General features: G+C 46.7%; 1 protein-coding gene across 20 annotated transcripts in view; it reads left to right on the forward strand.

Moving 5' to 3' along the window:
- Nucleotides 1-23,778, forward strand: part of LOC147622718 (BTB/POZ domain-containing protein FBL11-like) — a 188,453-nt gene that overhangs the window by 143,740 nt on the left and 20,935 nt on the right. For 7 of the 20 annotated variants that reach the window (XR_015269489.1, XM_086822333.1, XM_086822334.1 and 4 more), the window contains 2 exons: nt 17,225-17,305; nt 20,102-20,146. The exons of 4 other annotated variants lie outside the window; for them this stretch is intronic. Coding sequence is in view for 9 of the 16 variants with exons in the window: in XM_086822333.1 (XP_086678459.1) it covers nt 17,225-17,305; nt 20,102-20,146 (126 nt within the window). In the remaining 7 variants the exon portion in view is untranslated. Of the gene's footprint in view, nt 1-3,760; nt 3,878-17,224; nt 17,306-20,101; nt 20,147-23,778 lie in introns of those variants that run through there. 9 more of the 20 variants (XR_015269491.1, XM_086822338.1, XM_086822345.1 and 6 more) reach the window with 5 other exon arrangements.

Consider the following 23,778-nt stretch of genomic DNA (forward strand, 5'->3'; position numbering starts at 1 on the left):
CGAAAGCACCACCAGGGAAACGGGAACGAGAAAAAGGGGGAACGGAAACAGGGAACGACCTAAATAATTCCTAGAAATGACGATAAATCTTAACATACAATGCTCATTTATATAACCAAATCAGAGACACACTAAAGTCTAGTGCACCATAATTTGCATGGCTAGATACTAACACTGAACAGATCTCACAAGTCAAAATAAATTAGCCCACATCATACATGACATCAGTGACAAAAAGCACAAAATGTGGCCCACATGGCACAGCCTAGATAAAAGAAACAATCCAAGTCCAAAGTCCAAGCCTCAAGGTGACATGCACATTGCAAATAGTAAGGAGATATCATGCATGGCTACTGCCAGTGATGCCATCAAGGAGACTATCATCTATGTCATCCAAGAAAGCCATATCATCAAGACCAACATCTACAGCATCCAAATCTTCAATCCCATCCTGACCAGGATCTGCAAGTCCATGTGTCTCCTCATCATCCGAGGACTCCTCATCAAGCAATATAAACTTCTCTGGTTTGGGAGATGCCATATCACCAAGCAAGCGCAAATTAGCACTTACAAAAATCAAGTCATTGACTTGTTTTGTCCCAAATTTATTCCTCTTCTTGGATGCAACATGGCCGAACACACTCCATAGCTGCTCAATCGGAGAGGAGCTTGCACCTTGAGACAAGATCCTTACTGCCAATGATTGAAGCTGTGGTGTACGAGCCCCATAATCTTCCCACCATAAAGCAGCCCCTATCTTAAACCTATCTCTCTGAGCATCAGCCGATCCAAACCTTCCCAACTTGCTGCGATAAAATCCAAGTTGGTCTTTCACCAACCTTCGGTTATCTGCATCACGAACCTGCCTAGAAAGCACTGTCTCCCAACCATCCATCACCTCATCATCGGCCTCTTGTCCACATCCTTGGAACTCGGGATCCAAGACATACGCTGCAGCATGCATACGAGAATGATAACCATTCCATCGTGCTTCACATAATTCTTGATTCCCCTATTTTCTCGATCATTCGGTCAGCCCCCTCATAAACCTTGCCAATGCATGGCTCCCGTCCATCTGCAATCCGCATCAAGCGCATGATCAGCTTCATCATAGCATTGATAGTATTGACTTCATCCCAAAATGTGAAGTCTTGTATGGTTCTTGCAACCTCTATGCCGGCTCTTGAGCGAGAAAGTGCCCATCCCATCCACTCATTGCATACAACCAACTGCTTCAAAGGCAATTGCACTTTGGATAACCTCTTCATCATGAGAAAGTTATAACCAAAGCGTGTCTCTGAGTACTTCAAGAGATCCTTTTTGGCCGATCTCTTGCGGAATTCATTCAAAATAAACTGATGGTTTTGAATGAAGCTTATTATCTCCTTGCCTTTTTGAATGTGTGGATCAACCCATGGCAAGCTGCCAACATCCTTCAATAAGTTGCTCAAACAATGAGCAAAGCATGGACTGAATGTGATATGCGGATACCTGTCTTCAAGCTTAAGACCAGCTGCTCTATTTGTTGCCTCACCATCAGCTAAGAACTGAATAACATTCTCTGGTCCAACTTTCTCAATACCTTCGGCCCACTCTTCCACAAGCTGATCTGCAGTTTTTCCAGTCCCAGAAGCATCATGTGAGGAAATGAATTGCATTCTTCCTCGAGAATAAGCAACCATGCCATGAATGGACCTTTTTCGAGTGTCACTCCAACCATCTGCAATAAGTGACACACCATTCTTTGCCCAACTTTCATGCACAGACTCTAAAGCACATTCAATTGCAGCTTTCTCCTTCTGCAACAAGGTGGTGCGTATGGTCTCATATGAAGGAGGCTTGTATGTTGGGCCATACCGTGCAATCTCCTGGACCATTTCAATGAAATATGGAGACCTGGCAACATTGAATGCTACATGATCATGATAAAAGAACCTTGCAACAGCTGCATCTACCCTCTCTTTCTTGCGGGGATCCCAAGCTGCTCCCAAGGTTTGCTGCTTGCCGGAACTTGCACCCATAGACTGCGAATCTTGGGAAAATGCAAAGCTCCCAAGTCCTCCATACTGTTGTCCATCTCCCAAGTGTACATCTTCCCCTTGTCTACTGAAGTAAGATGCATCAATTGCCGGTTTCTTTCGTGCACATGCTTTCTCCTCTTCACTTGGGTACTTTGCCAAAAGCTCTCTACGCATTTCAGGTGTTGTCCCTGGGCATTTGTTCACTTGTGCTTTTTCATTGTTCACATGGCATAGATGTGCTCTCACACGGTTTGCTCCTCCCGACTTCTCTTTGTTACATTGCTTGCATTTCCATCGTGTTGCACCTCCCTTAGATGAATACCTTTCTAGCCTTTCAACCTCGTCCCACCAAGTAGCATTTGAAGCTGATCGCTTTGAACCCGAGTAAGCCATGATGTCTGCAAATTCGGGCAAAAAGTTGAATAGGCTTTCAAAGTTAACCATTCCAGAGAAATGAGTCCTTTTTTTTCTTCTGTTTAATGGGGCGAGACTGTGCACTGTGCAGTGTGCAGTCCAGATTGTGATTCACCATAGGTAATTTTTAAAACACCAAAAGTTCAAAGTTCAAACAAAAAAAGAGAGAGAGAAGAAAGAGAAAAGCTTCTTGCTGCCTTGCCTTTTAGATGACTGTAGTCTGCACAGTGCAAGGGCTGGGGGCCTGGCTGCCAGTGGCTGGGGCGACTGTACTATGCAGTACAGAATGTCAGGACTCAGAACAGCTGCTGTACGGGCAGGACAGTACGGGCGCTGGCGGCTGTACTCGTGGAGTCGTGGATAGCAACGGCGTGAACTCCGAAAAGCGACGGGCGGCGAAAGGCGTACGGACTTGTGCGAATTCCCGAAAAGCGCCTAGTGCAAGGCTTACGGGCTTCATTTTTTTTAAAAAAAATCCACGTCATCTGCACGTTCCCACGTGGGGGAACGGCAGGCTAGCGTTCCCTGGCCCGTTCCACCTACCGTTCCACCAACGTTCCCTGCCGTTCCACCTTTTTTCGACCACCTCCACGTTCCACCATACGTTTCCAGCGTTCCACTGGTCCACGCGATGGGGGAACGCGTTCCACCGTTCCCAATGGGGGGAAACGGGGTTCCCCTGCTACTATGCTTGCTCCACATGCTGCCAAAAAGGATCTGGAGTCCGAGCCATGTTACTTAACTTACTTGTGCGGTTCGAGGTCGGAAGACTCGGAGAGATTCGAGAAGTGGAGGCTGTTTTTCTGGTCCTGCAGGCTGCGAGCAAGGTGCGACTCCTTCTTGCTTGGTAGAGCTTAGATGGCAAAGGTGGAGGCCCCAAGTAGAGAGGTAGAGGGCGTGGTAGAGGGCTGATGTGGAGGTAGAGGAGTAGAGGGCAAGGTAGATGGGTAGAGCAGCTCCAAACAGGCAGCGGAAACAAGGCGCAAAATGCCGGCGAAAGAGAGCACGCGGGTTTCTAAACCTTGGGAAAAATAACACCTTGGAAACGCCGTTTCCGTTTCTGGAAAGGTTTCGGTGGGCCAGAAACGGCGTTTCTGGAAACTATGATGGAGATGCCTCACGGGAACACTCCCGGTAGGAGAGTATTTGGCAGAGCAGAAAATTGCGGCTCCAAATTGTTTGCAATTCCATCATTAGATGGAGAGTACTTGTCATTTGCTATGGGCATGCATTGACACAAGGGATTTTCTGAATCGTCTATTTTGAGATATGCGAACAAGATTCCGTGGTGTGACATTTGGGAAAATGTTTTGGATGTTTGGAAGATATCCTTCCAGATTGCAGGAATATGCTCTTTTCTTTACCTGGGTGAGATATTGGGCTATATGGACTATATGGCTGGATCGTAATTATGAGGCGTTTGCACAACCTCGGATCGACAAGTATATATACTTCCCGTCAATCATTACGTCAGTCATTACATGACAATTTCAAGCTGCAACAAATTAATTAACAGAACTATTCCACTGTTTTTAGATGTATTTTGATGAGAGTCTCTCACTTTGAGGGTTCTCCAAAATAAGATAAAATAGTGGTTTCACCCCCCAAAAAAAAAAAAAAATGTATATGTGCTGTGACATAGGTGCATGTGCATGTTTATAGTATTTTGTCGTTTTTAGTTTTGTTTTGTTTTTCAAGTTTCTAATCATTCTTAGGTATATGTGTATGTACAATTAATAGGAAGTGCTACACTACATATGTACAAAGTTTTAAGGTTTCGTCTTACTGTGTGGGCTCATCGAGCGAAGGCGGAGAATCGCTTGCCCATCCACAACGAGAGCTTTGATGTCACTGCCGTCGGCTTTGCTGGCATGCTTGATTGAGCTTTGTCTTTCCACAAAAAAGCTGGTGTGTGAGCGTGGCGCACATGGGTGTTGTGGGGTTGTGGTGATCTTTTTGAGCCTTGCGGTTGTTCTCGGTGTCCACGGACTCCTTTGACTTCCCTAAAGGTGGTGTCAGCACATGAGTCGAGGTGGAACCTACTGCTCTCCATTCTTACCAAAGATTTGGGGTTGGCGTGGAAGGCATGGCTTTTGATCTGTAGTCCATCTTTGGTCTGGCATTTGTAAATAGTCTTACATGTAAATAGAAGCGGGACGGAACTCTTTCAACGATCCTTAGATCAGTTTCGAGGCTGATGCTGTCAGACAATGAATAATAGGTGGCATTGCCTGATCGAATTGATCAGGTTCTGTAGGAACAAAGTTCAAACCTCTCGGTCTGTTAGGATGAAAAGCATATCCCCCTCAAAGTCCTGGGAATAGAACTAACCTTGTAAATGGTTAGTAAGGAACCATCCAGTTTTGCCATGCGAGCAGCGATAAGCCGGACGATAGGTGTGCTACCGTCTAGGCCTAACGAAGAAAGAGGTGGGTTTCGAACCTACAATGCATATCGCATATGATTACCAATCGTGCTCTTTCAGGGTAGGTATGGCTCACCATAAGATGAAATCATACCCAGTCTAAAGTTTAGTTTTTTTTCTTTCACTCTTGATACGCCGGTGCATATGGCCGGAGAACCTTCGGTTCGAGATGGATTCATCTGGATGCTTTACATGAGTTTGCACATGATAGTGGATTGTCTGTCAACCTTGGCAAAACCAAGGTTATGGTGTTTAACACCACGCCACAGTGGGTTAGGCGATCAGCTTCCACATTTATATATGGGCAAGAGATTGTGGAGTATACAGATGCATATACATATCTTGGGGTAGTATTGAGTGGGCCAGTGTTTTCGATGAGGAGAGCAGCAGAGACTAGATTGACTAGAGCACATGCAGCCCTGGGTGGTTTGGAGAGGATGTGTTCGCAGGTTCAGTTTCAGGAACCTCGAACGAAACTTTGGCTTTTTGACACTCTAGTGACATCAGCTATGCTTTATGGAGTGCAGATATGGGGACCTTCAGTGGGCCATCACAGCGCAGGCGGGTGGAGAGGTATGGAGAGGCCTTTGGTATCTATGATTGCTAGGATTATTAGAGCCAAGGCCGTGGTACCTCATGAGATTATTAGAGCAGAGCTGGCGGCTGCCCCTCTGGTGATTGAGGCTCTTACGAGATCAGTCTCCTACATACATGGCTTGTGGGATCTCCCCCGAGACAGATATGCACGCCTCGCCCTGGAGTCCTCCCGACAGTTAGCTTTACAGGGAGACACGGCTTGTTGGTATGGACAGATGACATCTTGGTTCCAGGCACATGGTTTTAGCATGGACAGATTGCCTCCCTTCCAGTATTCTCTGGAGGCACCCTCTCTCACTCTCACACGGACAGAGATTACCAGACTCATCCGTCAGGATTTAGTTCAGCTGGACATTAGGAGGACATGGATACAGCCGACTGAGGAGCTGGGCACGAAGATGGCTTTCTACAGAGAGCATTTTCTTCAGCTCACAGCAGATGGTTTTGTGATCAGACCCAGTTACATGGATGTACACTTGTCTCATGCAGTACGATGTGCTATTGGTGAGATTCGCACATCCTCACACCAGCTTGAGATTGAGATTGGCCGATATAGAGGTATGCCAGCTGAGGCCAGGATATGCCGAGTATGCCATGGGGAGCCAGAGACAGAGCTGCATTATATATGCCATTGTACTGCATACTATGAGATACGTGGTCGTTTCCACTGTTTATTCAGAGAGGGTTTTGGACCACTTTCCAGAGTCATGGGGTACCAGGACCAGAGGTGTTTGGGATTGTTCTTGCTTGAGTTGCGGAGACATAGAGATAGCCTGCTTAGGCGCACAGAGAGCCAGACTCAGATGCACATTACAGATTTCTTTAGTCCAGCCATCACTGCGCCAGATGGACCACAGCAGCAGCAAGACATGGATACCGCCCACACCAGGGGTACACTGATTGATCGTGCGATTGAGCTTGGGTGGTCCAGACGCCCACGACTACGGAGGAGGGCATCCCAACATAGACGGAGGTTGCAGCGGCAGATTCGGATTATTCTTGCGAGGCATGCGGGACACCCAGTCAGGGTGCTGACCACAGAGGATATTGAGGAGATCCGCCAGTGTCCGATGCGGCACATATTATGAGATGGAGGCACCTCCATAGTGTACCCCTCCGTCCCACATGATATTGTATCCCCTCACTATATTCCACTCACCTCCATAGCGTACCCCCCCCTCACTATATTCCAGTTCCAGTTTCATTTTCTAGGTGCCAGTAGTATCATCTTTATTTTTCATTTTCTGGGTTTTTTAATCCAGACATTGTATCAGATCCACCATGATGTAACTTTTGGTCTCATAGGTCATTATGGCCTTTTGAAGACGTTAATATAACATTTCATTTCTCTCTCTCTCTCTCTCTCTCTCTCTCTCTCTCTCAGTATATGGGCTCTCTCTCTCCCCTTTTTTCCGGCTATCTCACGAGGATACCAACCGGGTTATCCGGTCAGATCTTCTTAGCCTCTACACACATTGCACATGGATCCCACCCCCGGAGCTCCCCACGAAGATGCACTTTTACAGAGACCACTTCCTCACACTCAATGAGGATGGATTTATTCAGCAGCCGGGCTACTTGAGTGTTCACGTGTCCCATGCCATGCGGATTGCGATTGGCCAGATACGGGTTTCTTCCCACCGCCTCATAGTGGAGACAGGTAGAGCTGAGCGCATCTTCAGAGCCGGGAAGCTCGTACGGACACCCAGAGAGGAGAGGATCTCTTGACTATGCCACATAGGTTGAGACGGAGGAGCATTACATATGCCGCTGCCCAGTATACTATGAGATCCGCTTGAGGTTTCACTGTCTATTTCGTGAGGGATTCGGTCCACTCTCCAGGATCATTGACTTCCAGGACTAGCGTTGCGTGGGCCTCTTCCTGCTTGAGCTCCGTAGACACAGGGACACCTTCTTGAGACAGGCCCTAGCCACCCTACCCCCTCCCTCGACAGCCAACCATCACCAGTTTCAGTGGATCTTGTGGACCCTCCACGAGCTGCTCCGGACTTACCTCGCCCAAGAGGAATTACCTCGGACCGAGCCTCTGCACTCCAGCGTGCCCGACGCCCTCGACCCCCCCGTTGGCCACGATCACTTCATCAACTCCAGATCCAAGACATGCTCCACCGCCATCGAGCTACCTTTCCACGTGACATAGCTGAGGGAGACTTCTCGGCCATACTCGTCAGCCCGATGCTTGACATTTTGGAGAGTGGTATACCATCTACTCGGAGTTGAGGTTGCTCCCATATTTTTATGTTCTCAGTATTCCATGACGAGTTTCCATGGACAGTTTTGTATCACCCCAGTGAGATAACTATATTTATGTTTTCATTTTGTTTTATTTTCCATTCCATGATGAGATATGCCATGGATATTATTGTATCACTTTGGTCTCATAGGCCCATTGGGTCTTTAGTAGATGCTTAATATATCTTTCGTTCTTTCTTTCTTTCTCTCTCTATGGAGAAAATTCACATTAGGAAGTTGGAAGTTACCAAACTGTGAATCTGAAAACTTGTGTATTCCACCACCCGATTGCCATACAATATCACACGAAAGTTACACAAGTCAGGGGACCCTATGCAGCCAGGGAATTATCGCACTATTATGATTGGTCACACACTAGCACGATTGTATGCATCCATTCTTGAGCAGCAGTTGAGTAGATGGGCAGAGAGAGTTGGCATTCGAGCAGAGGGACAGGCAGGGTTCAGGAGAGGTTTCTCTACTCTTGACCACATCTTGACTCTCCGGGCCATTATTGAGGAGGGCAGGTCGCATGGGCGACGGATTTATTGTAGCTTTGTAGACTTCCGCAAAGCATTTGATACAGTGCCCAGAGCCAGATTGATGAGGCGATTACAGGAGATGGGGGTACCCACAGAGCTCATATGGGGAATTATGGCTTTATACAGATCAGTTGCAGGACAGGTACGCACCCCAGAGGGGGTCTCTACTTTGGTTCACTCCACTATAGGAGTGAAGCAAGGTTGCCCGTTATCTCCTTCACTGTTTGGTATGTATGTGGATGAGGCTTCTGACTACATTGAGAGATTGGGGGACAGAGGAGCCCAGCTAGCAGGTACATGGATCCCACTATTGTTATATGCTGATGATATTGTGTTGATCTCTGACTCTCCTGAGGGTATGCAGCGTCATCTGGATGCTTTACATGAGTTTGCACATGATAGTGGATTGTCTGTTAACCTTGGCAAAACCAAGGTTATGGTGTTTAACACCACGCCACAGTGGGTTCGGCGATCAGCTTCCACATTTACATATGGGCAGGAGATTGTGGAGTATACAGATGCATATACATATCTTGGGGTAGTATTCAGTGGGCCAGTGTTTTCGATGAGGAGAGCAGTAGAGACTAGATTGACTAGAGCACATGCAGCCCTGGGTGGTTTGGAGAGGATGTGTTCGCAGGTTCAGTTTCAGGAACCTCGAACAAAACTCTGGCTTTTTGACACTCTAGTGACATCAGCTATGCTTTATGGAGTGCAGATATGGGGACCTTCAGTGGGCCATCACAGCGCAGGCGGGTGGAGAGGTATGGAGAGGCCTTTGGTATCTATGATTGCTAGGCTTATTAGAGCCAAGGCTGTGGTACCTCATGAGATTATTCGAGCAGAGCTGGCGGCTGCCCCTCTGGTGATTGAGGCTCTTACGAGATCAGTCTCCTACATACATGGCTTGTGGGATCTCCCCCGAGACAGATATGCACGCCTCGCCCTGGAGTCCTCCCGACAGTTAGCTTTACAGGGAGACACGGCTTGTTGGTATGGACAGATGACATCTTGGTTCCAGGCACATGGTTTTAGCATGGACAGATTGCCTCCCTTCCAGTATTCTCTGGAGGCACCCTCTCTCACTCTTACACGGACAGAGATTACCAGACTCATCCGTCAGGATTTAGTTCAGCTGGACATTAGGAGGACATGGATACAGCCGACTGAGGAGCTGGGCACGAAGATGGCTTTCTACAGAGAACATTTTCTTCAGCTCACAGCAGATGGTTTTGTGATCAGACCCAGTTACATGGATGTACACTTGTCTCATGCAGTACGATGTGCTATTGGTGAGATTCGCACATCCTCACACCAGCTTGAGATTGAGATTGGCCGATATAGAGGTATACCAGCTGAGGCCAGGATATGCCGAGTATGCTTTGGGGAGCCAGAGACAGAGCTGCATTATATATGCCATTGTACTGCATACTATGAGATACGTTGTCGTTTCCACTGTTTATTCAGAGAGGGTTTTGGACCACTTTCCAGAGTCATGGGGTACCAGGACCAGAGGTGTTTGGGATTGTTCTTGCTTGAGCTGCGGAGACATAGAGATACCCTGCTTAGGCGCACAGAGAGCCAGACTCAGAGGCACATTACAGACTTCTTTAGTCCGGCCATCACTGCGCCAGATGGACCACAGCAGCAGCAGGACATGGATACCGCCCACACCAGAGGTACACTGATTGATCGTGCGTAGACGGATGTTGCAGCGGCAGATTCGGATTATTCTTGCGAGGCATGCGAGACACCGAGTCAGGGTGCTGACCACACAGGATATTGAGGAGATCCGCCAGTGTCCGATGCGGCACATATTATGAGATGGAGGTACCTCCATAGTGTACCTTCCAGTTCCAGTTTCATTTTTTAGGTGCCAGTAGTATCATCTTTATTTTTTCATTTTCTGGGTTTTTTTATCCAGACATTGTATCAGATCCACCATGATGTAACTTTTGGTCTCATAGGTCATTATGGCCTTTTGAAGACGTTAATATAACATTTCATTTCATTTCATTTCTCTCTCTCTCTCTGCGCCCCTAGCTGCAAGCTGCGCATCCTTTCTCTGTCTTCGCCCCCAGCAGCTGCAGCTGCGCATTCTTTTTCTCTGTTCTCCTCTCTCCTCGCCCCCAGCTGCAGCTGCGCATCCTTTCTCTCTCTTCGCCCCAAGCTGCAGCTGCGCATCCTTTCTGTCTTCGACCCCCTTTCCCCACCCGCCCTTCTGAGGCCCCCAAGGCAGCAACATAATCGTATCTGTTGCTCCCTCTTGTCGCCTGTACTTGCAGCTGGCCACCTATGGGGGCCACCAGCTGAGGACCAGAATCAGTCCAACATGGACAGCTTGCCGGCAGCAAGGACTAGAGGTGAGAAGGAGAGGAAATACAGCTCGATTTGGGCGAGCACACAGGAAGATAGGCGACCCCCAGATCAAAACATGCCTGACCACCATGAGAGAAGTATGCAAAATGCAGGATACGGACTTTGAGCACCTGCAAAAGAAGCTCGGGGAGAACAAGGATAGTGATGACCTTATGCGTGGGTTGCATGCCTCCATGCAAGAGATGGATAGGTGGAAGGCAGACATGCAGGTATACATGGCAGCTCAGCTAAGCAAGATGTAGGAGGAAATGGTCTAAATGTTGGACGCAAAAACCAGCCACCACACCTCACTAATCACAGAGCTAGAGGCCCAAGTCGCCACCATAAAGTGGAAAGCAAGACCTTGAGGGCACGTACTCAATTTGAAGGAGAAATTCAACTATCCCTCAATGATGAGCTGAATACACTTAGAGAGCAAATGAAAACCCTCCAGGAACAAGAGGAGAAGAAGGCAAACGAGGCAACCACATGGGCCGACATGATTAAGAAGACACAGAAACAAGTGGAAGAAGCGGGCAGCTGGATTGAGGTTGCCAAGAAGCAACGGAACCCAGCATCATCCCCAAACATCATCAATGACACACTCGAAGAGGAGAAAAGAAGGAAGATTAGGGCATTGAATGTGAGAGTGGTGGGATGGAAGGAAGGAGCCTCCCCGAAAGAGGACGCCGTAGCACTATGCAGAAAGCTAGAAATCCGTGATACCCCCTTTGTCGAGGCATGGAGGGTGGGCAAATACATCATCAAGGAACGCACACTCATCCTCAAGTTTGTGGGGTTGGAGGCGAGGCAAGCATTCCTTACCAGAAGGCGGGCACTAAAAGGAGAAAAGACTTACCTCGAAGACGATCTCACACTAGAACAGTTGGCACACAGGAGGGAGTGCATGCCACGCATCCTGGATGCATGGAAGGCAGGGAAATGGGCAGTGTACAGAGATGGGAGGGTGATCATCATTGAGCGACGTGCCCAATGACGGTGCGAGACCTAGACCAAGCTAGAGATTGCAGTTTGGAACTACAATGGCACCTTGAGGACAAATGCAGGTTTGTTCGAGGAGACACTACGAGGGATCATTGAGGAGGGGAGAGCTCACAGGCATTGGATATATTGCTGCTTTGTGGATTTCTGCAAAGCTTTTGATACCGTCCCATGGGCCAGACTGATGACGAGATTGCAAGATATGGGAGTGCCACCAGAGATGCTTTGGGGGATTGTTACACTGTATGAGTCGGTCACAGGCAGAGTACGGGCTCGAAGAGGTGACTCAGAGATCATACATAGCACGATCGGGGTGAAACGAGGCTACCCCTTGTCTCCTACTCTATTTGGTCTATACATTGACGAGATCTTGGATTATATAGACAGACAAGGAGGACCAGGAGCACATTTAGTAGGAGTCCTGATACTGATCCTCTTGTATGCAGATGATATTGTTCTTATTTCTAATTCACAAGAGAGGCTACAGAGACATTTGGATGCATTACGGGCCTTTTGCGAGGACCGGGACCTCACTGAGAACCTTGGAAAGACCAAGGTCATGATCTTTAACACCTCCGCACATCGGATGGGCAGATCTGCAGTACAGTTTACATACAGTGGAGAGCATGTGGAGTATGTTACCTCATATGTATACCTTGGGATCACTTTCGCTACACCTCAATTCTCGATGCGGAAGGCGGCCGAAGCTAGATTGATGAGAGGATGTGTAGCCCTTGGCTCAGTAGAGAGGCAATGCTCACAAATACAGTTAAAAGAGCCGAGGACGAAGCTTTGGCTATTTGATACTCTAGTTACACCTGTACTACTGTATGGTGCCCCCATCTGAGGTCCTAGCTTATACCAGAGGAGGAGACAGAGGAGAGAGCCGGCCGAGATAGATACAAAGGAGGTATATGATGGGTGGAAGCTGATGGAGAGGCCCCTAGTGGCAATGATCTCGCACATGATTAGGAGTAAGCCATCAGTGCCACATGAGATTATGCGGGTAGAGATGGAGGCTGCCTCAATAGTGACAAAGGCTCTATTTCAGACATTGTAATACTGGCAGAGGCTATGGGAGCTTCCACTAGATAGATACCCCCGGCTGGCCCTGGAGTCCTCGAGGCAGCTGACACTCGAGGGAGATACAGAGTGTTGGTATATATAGGTAGGCACTTGGTTTGGCATGCACGGTATGCAAATGGAGGCACTCCCCCTGTTCCAGTACAACACAGAGGCCCCGTCATTTGCTCTCAGCGCCCGCAAAGAGTGGAAGAGGGTTATCAGGAAGGACATTGTCAGACTGGATACTCAGAGGACATGGAGTTCACCTAGTCATCCACTGGGGACAAAGATGGCATTCTACAGAGATCACCTCCTATGCATGATAGAGGATGGTTTCATCATCCGCCCATGCTACATGGACACACACCTATCTTTTGGGGTGAGAGGAGCGATTGGCCAGATCTGCACCTCATCCCACTAGCTGAGAGTGGAGACTGGCAGATATGGGCCCAAGGCGACTGCACCAGAGGAGAGGGTATGCCAACTCTGTCACACAGAGCCCGAGACAGAGGATCATTACATATGTCGATGCCTTGTATTCTATGAGATTCGGGGGAGGTTCCACTGCCTCTTCTGAGTTGGGTTCGGACCACCTTCCAGGATCATGGACTTCCTAGCTCAAAGATGCCTAGGACTTTTTCTTCTAGGTCTCCGCAAACACAGGGAGTCCTTAGTGAGATCCAAATCAGCTGTACTTGCTTGAGGACCAGCACAGACAGCTCTCACCGACTTCTTCCATACCAGCACTCCGAGGGCCGATCCACCCACCATACCCGGACCACAGGCTAGTGCAGGAGCTCGGCTGAGAGGTGGGACACTCGACAGAGCCACTGAGTTATGCAGAGCTCGATGCCCCAGAGCCCATGGCCCTCGCCCACGGCCACGCCACCACAGGAGGATCCGGGCCATCATCGCTCGTGCCGGCTCAATTTTACCACCTTGAGCACCATGTCACAACGGCCCATGAAGGATATATTAGGGTGATATGAGAGTTCTTAGCGCAAGTACCTAGATCAAGTTTTATAGTTCTAGATTTTTGTTATCTTTCTTTATTACCCAGGATGATGTACCTCATGGATACGATGTAACCTTTTGGTCTCATAGGTTATCTTGGCCTTTTGAAGACGTTAATACAACTTTTTTTCCTTTTTTTTTCAGTGGCCCACGCTTTACCATGGTTCCCGCAACACATGCCAGAGTCACAAGGGGATATGCAGCCTTGCGCTTACTTGAGCGGCAGTGTTTCAAAGCACATTTCCAGGAGCCAAAGTCGAAGGGCTGGCTTTTTGACACCTTGGTCACGCCAGCCTTGATGTATGGAGCACCTTTTGGGGGCCAGATTTATCCGAACAGGATTGGCAGCGAGTTGAGATGCCCCAGGTCATGATGTTCTCCCGTATGATCCGCAGTAAACCATCAGTGCCACACCAGATTATCCAAGCAGAGTTTGCCGCATCCCAGATGGTAGTGGATGCACTCTTCCAGACACTCACATACCTCAATCGCATCAGTCACATACCTCAATCGCATCAGTCACATGGATCCCCATAGGTACCCGAGGCTTGCCGTGGAGTCCTCAAGACAGCTAGCACTTGAGGGCCACTCTGGAGTATGGTATGCACTAGTTTTCCACTTGGTTCTCAGTATATGGGCTCCGCATGGACCGCCTACCCCCCCTTGAGTACAGTTTGGACTTCCCTTTTCTCTAGCTGTCTCACGAGGATACCAACCGGGCTATCCGGTTAGATCTTCTCAGCCTCTACACCCATTGCACATGGATCACACCTTCGGAGCTCCCCATGGAGATGCACTTCTACAGAGATCACTTCCTCACACTCACTAAGGACGGGTTCATCCAGCAGTCGGGCTACTTGAGTGTTCACATGTCCAATGCCATGCGGATTGCGATTGGCCAGATACGGGTTTCATCCCACCGCCTCAGAGTGGAGACAGGTAGAGCTGAGTGCATCTTCGGAGCCGGGAAGCTCATACGGAGACCCAGAAAGGAGAGGATCTGCCCAATATGCCATACAGAGGTTGAGACGGAGGAGCATTACATATGCTGCTGCCCAGTATACTATGAGATCCGCAGGAGGTTTCACCATCTATTTCGTGAGGGATGTGGTCCACTCTCCAAGATCATTCCAGGACCAACCTTGCCTAGGCCTCTTCCTACTTGAGCTCCGCAGACACAGGGACACCTTCTTGAGAGAGCTTCAGCCCCAGCCACCTCCGTCACCAGCCAACCATCACTAGTTTCTTCTGGCCCAGGAGGTGGAGGACACTAACATAGTGGATGTTGTGGACCCTCCACGAGCTGCTTTGGACCTACCTTGCCCGAGAGGAGTTGCCTTGGACCGAGCCTCTGCACTCCAGCGTGCCCGATGCCCTCGGCCCCCCGTCAGCCACGATCACCTCCTCAGCTCTAGATCTAGGACATGCTCCACCGCCATCGAGCTACCTTTCCACATGAGATAGCTGAGGGAGACCTCTCGGCCATACTTATTAGCCCCATGCTTGATATTTTGGAGAGTGGTATACCATCTACTCGGAGCTAATGTTGCTCTCATGTTTCTATGTTCTTAGTATTCCATGATGAGTTTCCATGGACAGTTTTGTATCACCCAAGTGAGATAGCTATGTTTATGTTTTCTTTATGTTTTATTTTCCATTCCATGAAGAGATATGCCATGGACATTATTGGATCACTTTGGTCTCATAGGCCCATTGGGTCTTTAGTAGATGCTTAATATCTCTCTCTCTCTCTCTCTCTCTCTCTCTCTCTCTCTCTCACCTCCATAGCGTACCCCCCCTCACTATATTCACACCCTATAAGGGTTTCTGTTTACCTTCCAGTTCCAGTTTCATTTTCTAGGTGCCAGTAGTATCATCTTTATTTTTTCGTTTTTTTATCCAGACATTGTATCAGATCCACCATGATGTAACTTTTGGTCTCATAGGTCATTATGGCCTTTTGAAGACGTTAATATAACATTTCATTTCATTTCATTTCTCTCTCTCTCTCTCTCTCGTTCAAATCTTGTCGGATAGATCAATTTGGTCTCTTGGAATAGTTTCCTACGACGTTAAAAAGTTCTCTTCTCTTCTCTCTCTCTCTCTCTTCATGGACAGTTTTGAAGCACCCCAGTGAAAGAGCTTTGTTTTGTTTCTATTTTATTTTTTGTTCCATGATGAGATATGCCATGGAAATTATTGTATCACTTTAGTCTCATAGGCCCATTGGGTCTTTAGTATATGCTTAATATATATCTCTCTCTCTCTCTCAGAGTCCCATATAGCGGCGCCCCATGTAGGATATCTTACAATGATATGCGAGCCTTAGGGTTCTTCCTTGAAAGCCGCCCAGCAAGGAAAGAGGATACAATACCCAAGTCACCCAAACCACTTAGCACGGAAAGAGGTTACAATACCCAAGTCACTAGACAAAGGTCTGTAATAGTTTACCAATCATATTGGCAATAGCCCAGTCATACTAGGTTAGCTTTCCATCATTTTTATGTGACTACAACTATGCACTTCATCATACCAAATAAACCTGCAACCACATTTGTTTTCCTTGGACTAGATAACCAGTCAAATTAGTATCATTGCAAGAATGTGTCCTTCTGACAAGATTGGCATATGCAAGCTGATTTACCATGAAGTCAAGTTTGCTATGAATTTACAGCTCTAACTCTCTGACATTTGCAGAACCTTTTATGCAAACCTCTTGTCTATAATTGCATATCTGCTAAGAACTCTCAAAGTAGTCTTCTAGTGCACTTGCACTTTCCTATGATCCGAAATCCAGGGATACATCCAATTTGGCGAAATATCCCCATACATCCCTTCTCCTTGAGGGCTTTGTTGATGTTCTTGGCTCATGGGCTGCATAGCCCTCACGAGCAAGACATGTATGTTAACGTCTACAAAAGACCACAAGGGTCTATGAGACCAATGCTACATTGAATCCATGAGTAACTGAATCATGGAATAACAAACTGAAAATGAAACAAGAACTAAACTAAAACTGAGCTATCATTGTTAACATTGTCTAAGAAAGCCCTATGTGCTACACCTACCCCTTTCTTAGTGGTATGAGAGATTCTGTGTATGTTTGAGCAGTAAGGCCATTACATCATGCTTTATCATCCTGGTCCTGCTCTACATGGGAATGGGGTACATCATTACAAAAGTCGGTTTGTCCTAATATACCAAACATAGGCTTTCAGCAATCTACAAATTATTTCCTTCTTTGATACCTCTGGTCTATTTGTCCTTTGCTACTGTATTTTTATCAAAACCAAGTTCTGCTATCTCTTCATGATTTGGTTTCTAATAATGTCGGGTTGCGCACATGCATGTGTGAGTGTGTGTTGGTAGGGGTGGTTGCCATATTTAAGAGATCTATAGAAGGTTGTGTACATGCATGCATGTGTGTGTGTGTGTGTATGTGTGCATGCGTGCGCAGTGCGCACTAAAAGCCAATGTGATGGTTAGGATAATTCTTGACAAACTTGCTGATGGTCATAAGAATAATATTACAGGAATGTGGGACTATGACTTCTGAAGGAGGCTCCTGTTTGTTTGCATGCAAAGCTCTTCAAAAGCTCACTTTGCGGCATAATGTAAGCTCTTCTACATGTTTGTTGCTGAAGTTAGATTTCCTGAAACTTAACGTCTCAAAACATGCCAACATGTTTTTTTTGTTGTTATTTCATGAAAGAACTGTTGTGCACGTGAGCCAAAATGGGCGAGTAGCCTAGCGGCGTGGGTTTGTGACTCATAAGGGGGAGGTCTTGAGTTCAAATCCCTGCCAACTCCCAATGAGCATCTGGGCTGCTTTGTGGCCACAATTGTACTGCCTTCCAGTGGGAGTCCATGAGCATAGCAGGTATCGTTGGGAAGCTTTGGACCTTTTCCCAAAGTGATGTCTCCCCACCTTGCTTGTTATCCTCTGCATTGTAAAAGAAAGAGGTGATGTGTGTCTCATAGTTGCATCCAAACTACGTTTGGATCCAAACTACGTTTGTAAAAGAAAGAGGTGATGTGTGTCTCATAGTTGCATCCAAACTACGTTTGGATGTAATCCAAACGTTCCAACCGTTTGAAACGTTCACTAACGTTCGGAAACGTAGTGAGCGTGCACTTTTGATTTTATAGGTTAAAAAACGGACGCAAGTCAACGTTTTTTTTTTTTTTTTTGCTTTTCCTTACGTGCGTGTGGCAGCCTCTGTGTGGCGCTCGAGTATTCTCCTACGGGCGTCTCTATGCGGCGCTCAAGTCTCTCTCTCTCTCTCTCCCTCTCCCGCATACGCTCAAGTCTCTCTCTCTCTCTCTCTCATATAGTGTCATTAGAGAGAGATACAGCACCATTTTCAGTGGACATCCCTCACTCCGCCAGATCATGGAGTCCGCAGACCAGCGCAGATTTGGCCAGTTCTTGCTAGAGAGACAGCGCCACAGAGCGACACTGCTACGGACTCATACCACAGGGAGAGGTGGGCGATAGCTCCAGCTCACTGATTTCTTCCAGAGATCTATCCCAGTGCCTATCCTGACACAAGAGGGGGTTACACTTCAGCGCGCTGCGGACCTCCGAGCCAGACAGAGACCGAGAGCACCAGGCTACCAGACTCCCAGACTACATCAGAGGGAGATCACAGAGATAGGGGCTCGACATCAGCACCATATCCAAGAGCGGCTAGCTCACTTACACTCGCACCCGGAGATCATGCTCCGAGGTACTTTTGCCTCGCCATCGCCTATGTATCACATATTACACCCCCAATATGGTACTGGTTGGAGCTAGACAGATCTACATTTCATTCTTGTATACCCTGCCCATATAGGTTGCATATTGAGCCTCTAGCAGTAGTGCTCCATCCATCACACCCCCCCACTAGCTCGGTACTTTCATAGTTTATTTCATGTTCATTTTGTCCTTTTTTTTCTGGACATCTAGAATACATTGATAGTTATACATTGATTTGTCTCATAGGTCGAGTTCGGCCTCTAGTAGACGTTAATACAGCTTTCTTTCTTTCTTTCTTTCTCCGTCCTGCAAAATTGAAACTAAAAGTTGTATAGTATTAGTAAGTGCTTTAATGTTCATTGATGAATCTTCAAACTTCATATTTCAAAATTTTATATATATATCGGGGGCAGCATTCACTACGTTTGGAATCTTTTTAGCACGTTTTCCAAACGTACTAAACGTATCGTTCACTACGTTTGGAACCACCTTGGTGTGTCTGCAGCTTTCTTTTCAGAAGTTATCAATTTGTCTATGAGCTGCTTCACCTCGAGGAGAAACAAGTCCGTGCATCTCTGATTGGGTTACTAAGTGAACTGGGATAAATGTTCAAAACTTTCGGGGAATAAACAATGATATCCACCGTAGCTCTCATAGTAGATAGGGCATCTAAAAAAGGAGTGCTCCTCCATCTCCATCTCCATCGCCCTCACCTTTGCATACCTGGCAGATGCTGTGTGCATACTTTGTGATTATAAAGCCGTCTCGTATCTCGTTGGATCCTGATTTCACCAATGGCAATCCTCAAGGCACATGATATGTGCCTCTGTCAATACCTTGGTCTGAATAAAACCACCAGTGCTAATATCTAGGGAATGGGCCTTGTAAAACTGCACCTTTGTAGAAGAATGAGAGGGCTAATGTTCATGCATATGAGCCACTCTAAGAAGGGCAAAGGGCTGTGCATCCAAAACTTTACATTTGATTAGGTTGGTGCAGTTTTTCCTTTCCTCTATGGAGTTTGTTGTGAAGTTATCCTTGAGGTGCTAACATTATTGACATCGTTAGAACATAAGCTCGAGTTCTTGTAAAATTCAAGTATAATTCTTGCAAAATGTGACCTTGTAAAAATTCTGGTCACATTATGAAATTGCCGTTCGTGCTATTTGAACCTTGGACTCATCTTGGTCCCAGTTCAGAAAGTCTGGCAAGCATCTATGAGGTCTTTCTGCTACCACCTGGTTAAACACTTGTTGGCAATTTTATCTCGTCCATTGCATTGCTCCATCAAAACAAGGAAAGGAATAAGAGCAGGCTGTTAAAATATTTTTCATGAATAAACATTCGTTTGTGATCGTCCCCCCTCTTTCCTGGTGTAGCCTCCCTCTGAGAGCAGCCAGCCAAAGAGAGCATCTCCTCCTGTTTATTTTGTATATCTTGACCTCCTCGGAGGGTTGTTTTGTTCTTCTCTCTTTGTGGGTTGTAATCTGCTTCATGTAGATCGACTAATAGACGGATCTTTTTATTTATTTGTTTAAAACAAGTGTATGTGTGGTCATTTCTCTTATAATTGTTGATGCTTATGAACTAGTGCAAATTCAGTTATGATGTGAAAATCTTGTTAATGGTAGAACCCTTTTGCTAAAATATGTTTTCAATGCAAGTGCAGGGCTTGGGCTTGCATAGAAATTTTGCAGAATGTGCTATTTTTGAGGTATTCAATTTGAACATCTTTTGTTAGCGATTAAACGCTCACTTCCTGTTAGAAGGTTATTTTCTCTGAGTTTTTGCTCATTTCATTGAAATCCTTTTCTTATGTGAAAGGCTTTGAAGCATCGAAATGGGCTGAGAAAGAAAGAAAGTAATATTAACATAAAAGACCCCAAGGGTCTATGAGATTGCAAGTGATACAATGATACCATGGGTATACTGAGCCATGGAAAATTACTCAAAGAAAATGAAAGACAACTATCACTAGTACATATACATGTGATATCAGCATATGGGCCATTATTAACTAATGGTACTGCTATCCTCCGAGGAAGGGCACACCAATGTATGAGAAGCCCTAGTAGATCCAACCATATAATCAGGTTGGTCACTGTTGTGAGAGGTTCAAGAATGGAGAGTCCATACTATACCATAGTAACATGAAACGTTTTGTCCGTTTTGTTGTGTTGTCGTTTCGTCTGTTTTGGACAAAACGCAAAGGTTTGGAAATGACACTTCTTATATACACATACCAAATTTAGAACATAGCCAACAGAAAGATGAAGATACATTTTTTGGGACTAGTTGGTATTAAATTCATGATTTTGGGAGTAGGTTTTTTGGTATTTTCAAAATTTGGGCAAGAAAAGGAGAGGAAGAGAGGAGGAAAGAATCAAGTTGGAAGGGAAGAGGGAGGTGAGAAGAAAAGGGAAGGAGGTGAGAAGACAAGGAGAGAAAGTTGGAAGACAAGAAAAGGAGAGAAAGAGGAGGAGGAAAGAGGACGAGGGAAGAGGAGGGGTGGACTGTGGAGGAGAAGAGAGAGAGAGAGAGAGAGAGAGAGGAAAAGGGAAGAGGAAGTGGAAGCGTGGAGGAGAAGAAGTGAAGGAGCGAAAAGGAGGAGTGGACGAGGAGAAGAGGCGGAGCACCAGGCTGCGGCCGAGAAGAAGCGTCGGATGCATGAAGTGGCAAATGGGCAGCAAACAACAAGGATGGAAACTGGTGATGGTGCTGATGAAGAGGAGTTCCTGCCAGCCTAACCTACTCTCCCTCCCTTGATGTAACTGCATAGAAGACTAGTGCCAGGCTCAAGAGGCGATCCTTGTCGAGTGTATATACATGCTGGATATAGGTGATGGTCTGTAAAAGGGCGTCTATGACAAGTGGGACTATCCCAAACTCTACTAGTAGCACCTTGTGTGGCACCCATGGCTTACTTCTGATCATGCATTACAAAATCATCACTGTAGCCTCTCTTTGTCTTCCACATAGCCTTACCTAGCCTTAGCCCCCAAAAAACTGCACCATATATCGTTGTTGGGCGTACCAAAGTGTCAAAAAGACAACACTTGGTACGAGTCTCCTAGAAGTGGGCGTGAAAACACTGTCTCTCTAGACAGGCTAGGGAGGTCTGGCCTCTTGCTAGTTGTGATAAGTGAAGGCCGTGGTCATGCAAAAGCGGGGACCCGTAAAGGTCGACTCCGAGGTATACATACTTCTTCACTGGGGCATCTCTGTACAAGAAGGATACTCGTGGTGTAACCTCATAAGATGTGTTGACAACCATGACCTTGGTCTTGCCAGGGTTTACAGTTAGGTCTCCTACATTTTCTAAAATTGGACCTTTTGCAGAAATCGAGTTCATCACATCAAATTAAGGCTTCGGGATCGAGCCAGTGAAAAGAGTGACTCAATATGACACCTCCTGCAGTCCCACCTGCTCACAAAGAAGAGAGAAACTTACAGTCCTTGTGTTGCTTTTCACAAGAGAGAAAAGACGCGAGGAAAAGCCCCGTTCAGTCCTGCCCTCTTGTCTTGCAGCCAGGAGAGAAAACCTGTGAGAGAATCTGCTGTCCAGCCTTGTGTTCCCCTCTCACAGTCCACGCTTCTCAATTGACAGTCAGCTTCTTGCCAAAAGCAAAGGAGAGAAGAAGAAGATCCTGTAAGCGCCTGTATATTCAGCCACACAGCAGCCAACCAGTCCTCCAAGAGCCAAAGAGAGAGAAAGAAAAGAAGGCCTGTGTCTCTGCCCTGTAGCGCAGCACAGCAGCCAACTTTAATATCTCAAGAAAGATTCGTAAAGAAGTATTAGGCTGCGCCTCTGCACTCTGCAGCATAGCCCGCCTGTATCTCCTTCCAAAAAGCAACATATGACCAGCAGCGCAGACCCCCTTCTGTAGTTGTTTTCCAAAAGCCAGCATCAAGCACTGCCCACCAGCACCCCTTTCCCAAAAAGCATGAGAGAGAAAAAGTGGCGTGTCCCCCAAAAGTAGTGTAGCCTCCATGAATAGCTTAGGGCCACCAAAGGTTATAAAACCTTTTAAATTTTAATTCCGTTGTCCCCTTCACACTTGGGGTTGTCCACACATGTTTCCTTTTTGTCCGGCCACCCAAGTATGAACATTTAAATATATAACTTGCTCACCAACCACCATGCTCACACTTATGCTGCACCAATTTCACGGGGTCATGACACTGGCAGAGCTGAGGATATCCCACATGAGGAGAGGACATGCACAGTATGCATCACAGGAGCAATAGAGGATGAGGCCCATTATATGCTCAGTTGCTCCCTCACAGAGAGCCATCACAGATTTCTTTGTGGTACATACATCCACATTGGAATCCACTGCCCACAATAGTTCCTCTACTACGACATCAGAGCCCACCACCCATACCCACGCTCCAGCTCCACGCCCCATAGGAGTTCTTAGTGAGAGAGCTCGATCCATTCTGTGAGCCAGACGTCCCCAACCCAGAGCATCAGGACCCTCCACCACATAGAGACGGATTCGTGAGGTTCTCCGCCGACATGTCATGCTCCCATCACAAAGGCTTGACATTCACTCCACCATCAGATCGGTTCTGGCCGAGGCGGGTATTGTCATTAGCTGACCACAGCATATCTCATTGTACACAGGATCATCTACTGATCACATGTACTGTCAAATGTTTTTCATTTTACTTTTTCTTTCAGTTTTCAATGGCTCAGTATATCCATGGTACCATTGTAATACTTTTAGTCTCATAGGCCCTTGGGATCTTCCGTAGACGTTAATATAACTTTCTTTCTTTCTACACATTCACACCATGGATATCTCCCATGCACCTTAGCTTAGGTGCACCCTAACCTTAATTCCCTCGCAACTCACATGGAGTTACATAACTTGAAATTATGGAATGAATTGTTGTAGCTCACATGAGCTATCCACACAAGGATTGAGTAATTCTTCGCGCCTCGGGGATCGATCCCCGCCCTCAACGCCTCAGAACTTTTGGGTACGCTTAAATATACAAGCATTTCCTTGGAAAGCTTCCTTGGCAAATGCTTCCTATCAGTGAAAACTACGCTCTATCTTGAGTACTTAATAGAATCCTGCAGTGATCAGTATCTGTTGCATATCCATCAGCAGAGAACCTCTAAGTGCATAACGTCAAATACCGTGAAGTCCGGTTGCTCCCAGAATCTATCATTCATACATAACATAGATGAATCGTAACCAATCGTTGAATGCTTAGTACTAGTGTATACAAACTCTCTAGTACGTGACAGACTGAGGACAATCATCACGAGCATGAAATTAAGTCGATCTCATTGATAGGATGAAGTGTCCAAAAAATTTCAAGTTCCTACTATCT

The sequence above is a fragment of the Cibotium barometz genome, chromosome 28 (assembly GCF_041138505.1).
Source record: "Cibotium barometz isolate CiBa-2024 chromosome 28, ASM4113850v1, whole genome shotgun sequence".
In the NCBI taxonomy this organism is placed as follows: Eukaryota; Viridiplantae; Streptophyta; class Polypodiopsida; order Cyatheales; family Cibotiaceae; genus Cibotium; species Cibotium barometz.